The sequence below is a fragment of the Schistosoma mansoni genome, chromosome 2 (genome assembly GCF_000237925.1).
Source record: "Schistosoma mansoni strain Puerto Rico chromosome 2, complete genome".
NCBI classification, from domain to species: Eukaryota; Metazoa; Platyhelminthes; class Trematoda; order Strigeidida; family Schistosomatidae; genus Schistosoma; species Schistosoma mansoni.
Genome location: NC_031496.1, coordinates 27,836,122 through 27,843,708, shown reverse-complemented (window position 1 = coordinate 27,843,708; position 7,587 = coordinate 27,836,122). Strand labels below are relative to the sequence as shown.

The window sequence follows — 7,587 nt, the reverse complement described above, 5'->3', positions numbered from 1 at the left end:
AAAAACACCGCAATAATCCAAATCCATCGCAAATTTAAATGTTCTCTGTCATCAATTTTCGAAGGACGTAAGTGTGGAGTCCTGATGTTCGTATTGGTAGCAGGAATACCTACAATAACATTAAATTCCTTTGAAACTATCTATCGAATGAACTATTGTCATATAATGAGACAAAGTAATCGGAGGAAGGACTCTAACCATCAAAATCACCCAAGGTTACTTCGTGTAACACTCAAGAATGCTTCCGACGTAGAGGATGTCTTGCTAGCTAGTCACTTACTGAAATCCGATGGGAACGTGAGAATACTACCTGACATACCGTAAACTGAGCAAAATCTCATCCGGAACATCCCTAAAGAATCCCGCAAGACGTTTTTTTCCGCGGAAGAAATATCATTGTGCAAGGTGTACGGAACATACGGATCCAACTCAAGCGAACTCTGATATTCTTGAGTGGACATTCATCAAGGATTCCTTGAAACTCAAAAACATACTGACCCAACAGATGACGAGACTAGCCAAGAAAGACAGAGACTCTAGACTCCGACTAATAAAGATCACCTTCCCATCCTCTCATAAGGCGGTTGCAACTCTGGAAGCATTCCATGCCAACAGATCTCGGTTGCCAACTGGAATCCATACATATATTGAAGGTGACAACTGTACTGAAGCTCGGTTCTTCAAACTTATCGATGATCTGGGATTATTCGAAATGTGAAGTCGGCAACTCGTTGGAGAAATAGTCAGACGCCATCGCGCTTAGACTGGGTATTCACAAATGAACGGCGCATACAAGCAATACAAACAAAAAAGGAACATATGCTCAAAGGCAATAAGAGAAGACAGGCTTCGGTACCAGACCAAGCTTATCGATAAATTTGTCTCCAATCCGAAAAGCTTATTCCGTTACGCAGCTTCTTTTCGACAAGGCAAAACTGGAGTTTCCCAACTACTAGGTCCTAATGGTCCGACCAATAACGACGGGGATGACGCTAATCTTTTGGCTGAACAGTACTCTCGGACATTTCAAACGACCCACATCAACTACACTGATGAAAACTTCACCTACAACTGCACAGCACTTTCCGAAGTGGACCTGAGCACTGACCTGGTGTTCCGTTAACTGAAGCACGTAAGAAAAGATATGGTTCATTCTACTATATTGAGGGAATCAGCTTCAATCCTGGCAACACCACTTAGCGTGATGTTCTCACACTCGCTAAGCCGAGGCAAACTACGGGAAGTTTGTAAGCTGGCTGACATCACATCAATTTTCATGGAGTTCAGCGCGGAAAACTCTCAAGCTGCTAACCAGTGGCCCTACTCTCTATACCTTCTAGAATTATGGAGTCCCTGATATGCGATGGTATACACGACTACTTATTACCCCTAACGTTCTCACCCCAACAGCATGGTTTCAGAGGCGGTCACTCTTGTATAACCAACCTGCTGACTGCGGCGGGCAGATGGACAACCATCCTTAATCGTAAGGGGAAGGGTGACATTATTTACCTTGATTTCTCATAAGCTTTTGACAGGGTCAACCATATATGCCTTATCAATAAGATTGAACGATTGGGTATCAAACCATCTCTAATTGACTGTCTTACTTCATATGTAAAAAAATGACATTATGACGTCAGGGTTAACTTCACTTTCTCTCAGGCTGTAGAATGTCCTAGTGGGGTCCCCCAGAGCTCTATACTAGGACCTCTTCTCTGTTGATTTATGTATACGATCTTGTACAACAAGTATCGTCTGACTTATTGCTTTTCGCTGATGATGTGAAACATTGGAGAGAGAGTTACGCAACCAAGAGGATATACTGGCACTTCAGGAGCATCTAACTCGACTTCAAAGTTGGGCAGACGACAACGGACTTACCTTCAACACTTCAAAGTGTATAGTAGTCCATCTGCGACATGTTGCAGAATATAGTTGCAGCTACGGGAATTCCACTCTAGAAGTATCTCAAGTCGAAAAAGATTTAAGAGTGCTGGTACCCTACAACTTGAAGTCGTACGCTAACTGTGATAAAAACGCCTTTCAAGCAAACCTTGTACTGGTAACACTGAGGCGAATTTTTGGCTAGTTTGGTGGTTGAACTTTCCACATAATTTTCAACAGTTTTATTCGTCCCCATTTAGAGTTGTAGTATCAGTTAATATGTTAAGCCCATATACTTTATTCTAGCTTCTGGCCAAGCTAATTCACCTATAACGTTATGAGTCATATTTTGATCTTGTTAACTATTCGCTTACTGACCTTGACTATTTTTTTATATGAGCGTATGTGTATGCACACTTCTTATCCTACCTATCACATGTCTGTCATTCATTTTTGTCTGACTATAAATGTTGATTAATGCTTGCTCATAGCGAGTTGGCTTACCAGCCATCTCCCATGCATGTCATTTTTACTTCGCTCGCTAACATTTGCTCATGTGCTCACTGCCTTCTAGCCTATGTTATTTGTCAATAAAAATGTAGTTGCCGCTTCCCTTTGTCTTCTGATATTTTACACCGTTCAGATTGATATGATAACGGTTATCAGGGTGAACGATTAATGAAGCACGGCACTACAGAGTACGGAAACATGGTATTTCCTCCCTCCCTCCCTCCGAAAGGATGAGGATACTCTGGAACATATCCAATGTCGAGCCACGAAATCAATTCAAAGACTCAAATTCAAACCTAAGGAAGAGCGCCTCCAAACACTTAATCTTTACCTGTTAGAGTATAGACGTCTGAAAGGTGACCTTCATATGACTTACAGTATCATTAACACTTCTGGTCATCCCCTCGAACATCTACCTAAGCGTAGTCACAATGCTAACCTAAGAGGTAACACCCAGAAACTGGAGGCCCAGCATAGCAGAACGGACTGTAGACACAACTTATACTCCTTAAGAATTATCAAATGCTGCAATTCACTGCCAACTGAGATAGTTTAAGCGACTTCCCAGGAGTCCTTTAAGAGGAAACTTGACCTATTCTTAAGGACTAAGGATGACATATTATTATGATTTACCGAATTGTTTTTCTCCTCTACTACCGTTAATAAACCTAGGTTCCTGCCTGGAGGAATTGGTGATACACTGCTACTAGACACGGAAGCCCGTTAAGCGAAAGCTTCTTCTATTCCATCCTTAACCATTTGAACTTATAACGGATTGGCCGAACGTCTCAGTACTTCAAAAAGAACTTCAGAGGTTAGGAGTACTTACTTAGGCTAGTTAACCCTCATGGATGAGCATAGGCTTCCCACCATTATTCTCTAAACAATTCGTCTCAGTCACTATTCATCCTTTGGTGATGGTTCTAGTGGTTCTTGAAGCGATAACTAAATCCCCAAAATCAATACCTCTGTACGTGTTCGACATTGGATGCTGACAATTCAATCATAGGTGTTACTAGTTAAAGTGTTGTCAAACTCTGAATACCTATGGCATCTTTGTTCTCAACGTTTCAACTCCGTGCAGTTGGACTAACTGTCTTAACGGTAGTATTGGAGATTCTCACTTTGATATTAGTCATGAGTTGTTTCGAGTTCCATATGTTCTTCAATTGTAGTGAAGATACCAGCAGTATTGTAGTTTGACAACTCTTTACCAATAACATCTATAATCGAATCGCGCCCACCCAGTTCAAATCAGAAGTCAGAAGCGAGGAGGTTAGAAGATATATTTGATGGGTTATCAATATATCGAGAAGTGACTGATCTAATCTGGCTAATGATCGTAGGAGATGCTTCCCATGCCATGCTGTAAAGTGATCTGGTAGGGATGCATGACCGAGCGCCTTCAGCTAAACGAGTCCACTAAAACTAATGTGGTCATCATCCAATGTCGAATACTTACAGAGTTATTTATTTTGGGGATTTATTTACAACTACAGTAGGAATGCTGCTCTTGCTTTTCCAATATTTTCATTTGCGTCTGCATCCTATCTTCCTTGTTCATAGTTAACACTAACTTTGAGAGCTTACAAAAATGCATATGTCAAGGATTTCTTTACCTTCTTAACTATATATTTTGGTAATGATTTGCCCCTGTAAACCTCTAGATGTCAACCACAGAAAGCACTTTGTACAGATATAATCTGTTCTTCATTATCGTTTTAATATACTTTTAAGAAATAATTGCTGATATCAGTGTAAAACAACAGAATCTACTACATTCAAACATTTTTATGACCTTGTACCTTGTCCCAATACAACTGGTTACGTTACTTGGCTACCTAGGTTACACGCAATGGATAAGCCACAAATGATAGGACATATAACTAAATCTGTCGACTTCACACTTTTCGATTGTAAATGGATTCCAGTTAGTTCCAAGTTTGCAGTTGTTGGTTCGAAGCCCAGAGGAACTGGCGCTATTCAAATATACGATGTCTCTGCGAAAGATATTCAACTGATATCCGAAGTAAGACAAGATCAAATTATATATAAGCCTGTTATACGTCAGTTTTTGTTAAGCCTCGTTATTCGCATTTATGTGAAACCCTAATTGTAGTTAGGCAGTCCAATCTTTAACCCAACTCTGTTAGTGTTTTCACGCAAAAAATGGTCGAACTATAAATAAATAATTTGACACAACTATGAAGGTCTTTGTTTTTAGCACAGGAGGCCAGATGGTCTAGTTGACCATACTAACCTAAAACATATCATTAATGCACATCTTCGAAATGTAAACAGTTGATGATACCACGTGGTAAAATGACAATGAGTCAAGTGTCAGCCTAAAGATATGCTTTACTTCTAAAATGGCACTCAAGTGAGGTCAAAACATTTTCTACGGAGCCTTTGTATACATGCATATATGTTAAGTTCAGCTATAATTTGTGATATTCTAGCCAAGCAATATAATACTATTATTGCTAAATAGCATCAAAAACCTGCGGTCTGTAGATTTCCTTTGATAACAAAGTTTATTCTTTGATCAGTAAAATATTACATACCCGTTCAATGTACTCATCCCTCTGCAAGTAGACGTACGTCTCACCTACGTCAAAAGTTATCAAACATTAATCAAAGTTATTTTAAGTTAAAAAAAACTCTGCACTCCAAGTAAGTGCACAACTCTTCTATGAAAAAACTCAAAGTATTCTTGGTACTTCATATCTTACTTTCATTCATTTGCAACTATTTTAATTCCTGTGGTTCTTTTATATTTTTCAGAGTGAAAAAAGTAGCTCGTTTAAATGTTGTACATTTAGTGCATCCATGCTTCCCCAAAGACATTTAGCTACTGGAGCGTTTAATGGAAGACTAGCAATATGGGATATCAGTAGTGATGGACGCCTTGACAATCCAATATACGGCGTTCAAGCGCATAAAGAGATAATAAATGCGATAGACGGTGTTGGCGGACTTGGAGTTGGTGAAGGGGCTCCAGAAATTGCCACAGGTAGTAGGGATGGTGTAGTTAAGGTGTGGGACCCAAGACAAGCTAAACTCCCAGTAGCAACTATGGAACCTGTTTCACCTGATGGTAAGGAAAACTCAGTTACTGAAAATAGACGGGATTGCTGGACTGTTGCATTTGGCCACGCATATAATAAGCACGACAGATGCCTAACTGCAGGTTATGATAATGGTGATATAAAGCTGTTTGATCTACGAGCCATGAAGGTCCGTTGGGAGGCGAACATAAAGAATGGTGTCTGTTGTCTACAGTTTGACAGGAAAGATATATCTATGAATAAACTGGTAGCGACTACATTAGAAGGGAAAATACACGTATGGGATATGCGAACACAACATCCAAAGAAGGGGTTTGCATCATTAGTCGAGAAAAACCAAGGTGCTACTGTTTGGCAGGTAAGCCATCTACCTCAGCAACGTGATATATTTATGACTGCTGGTGGGAATGGATCCTTATGCTTATGGCAGTACCATTATCCCAGCAAACGTCAGAAGATAGTGAGGGAAGCAGATCCAGAGGGGAACGGCGATATCGAAGTCTCACAAGGTGTAATCGGCCACCTAACTCAGCTTCAAAATGTCACATTGTCCAATCAACCAATATGCAGCATAGACTGGTGCCCAGACAAGCTAGGGCTGGCGGTTTGTGTGGCATTCGATCAAGCAATCAGGATACTAATTGTTACAAAACTAAATAAATTCTAAATAAACTATTCTAAAGTTGTAACGTAAGCTGTAAAATAGTATGTATATATTGAGGTTATATTATTGTAATATGAAAATGCTTCGCTCTTTTATATCCTGTCATTACAGTCAGATTAATTATTACAGGGATAAACTGAGGATGCAAAATTCTCCGTAAACTCAGCCGCCATGCTAAAGTTCATGAAACATGTTGCAATTATAAAGTATTTCCTAAAACTTGGTCAAATTATTCAACTAAGATCGCTTAGTAAGCGTCTATCTATAATCTACTGATAGAAGCATAAAGCACAACATTTATCGCGCAATATAACTGGGATATTTGACCATTAGAAAAAGACTATATTGGTTCTCTACAGCCCAGGAATTACTAACTCCTGATGCAAATCATCTAATTCATCCTTAAATCTCCAGCCATATGACTGGAAAACCAATCCTTAATCAATAGGAAGCTGTACTTTTCATCTGATGATCACCAGTTTTGTCGACCTGGAGTCTTCCAATAAGGGGTTTCCGGAACTGTATCGCTCTTGGTAATGTGTACTAGGGATTGAACATTAGTCACTGAAAGGTTTTCTGACCACAATCACTGTGACTCATACGACTATATTAAGACAAAGCTTGCATACCATAAACCACACTCATTTTTGTATATGAAATATTTTGTGGGAGCTTTGGTTTAAGTATGATTTATATGCATAAAAAATGATGATACTTTTTGACTGTCCGATGTTTATGATATAGGATGTATTTTCAAGCATTCATGCGCTTTATAACCATGAAAATAACAGTAGAATATTTGTCAGTGTTTAAGGTAGATAGTGAGTTTTTAAGTAGAAGTCTCGCTAAATGTTTTTGCAATGATAAATATCCTCGAACGTAACTTTCACATTATCCACCACATCAACGTAAATATAAATTATACAATGTTTATGAAAATCAAGCAAATACTGATGATTTGTTGGGTACAGTACTGAACCAAATGATGAGAATTTCATTTGCGGGCTGTTTAAATATTTGTTAATAGGCGAGGTTAAGAGTCCGAAGCGCGCACTGCAAAGGCATTACATTTGAAGCAATTTATTGTACAAAAGAAACGTAGGAGGTAGGATAGGACAAAAGATATGTATATATATTATCGCTATCACATATGACTGTCCATATGTCGTATAAACAAATTGTGTCTGTATCCTAATAGTAATGTCACTCGAGATCTGTTCTAGTATGTAAATCAAAAGATAATCACTGGATTAAAAAGCGTTGTCTAGGAGTGATATTTTTCAAAGTAAACAAACGGGTAAATGCAGACTGCATTTGAAAACAGGTAATTATTTGGTATCTATAGTGTCTGGAAGTTATACTCCTCATTTGTTTACATCCTCCTATCAAGCTGATATTTCAGCACTGATAAACCCAGTTTTACTAGATGCAATCACGTCAAGTCATCAAGACGCTATG

General features: G+C 38.9%; 1 protein-coding gene across 1 annotated transcript; it reads left to right on the top strand.

The window, feature by feature from the left end:
- Positions 1–4,252: 4,252 nt before the first annotated feature.
- Positions 4,253–6,132, top strand: Smp_044400 (mouse mitotic checkpoint protein-related; the record flags this gene model as incomplete). The annotated part of the gene is made up of 2 exons (XM_018796280.1): positions 4,253–4,426; positions 5,182–6,132. 2 exons carry the CDS (start codon positions 4,253–4,255, stop codon positions 6,130–6,132), a joined length of 1,125 nt encoding a protein of 374 aa, XP_018650508.1.
- Positions 6,133–7,587: the final 1,455 nt, after the last annotated feature.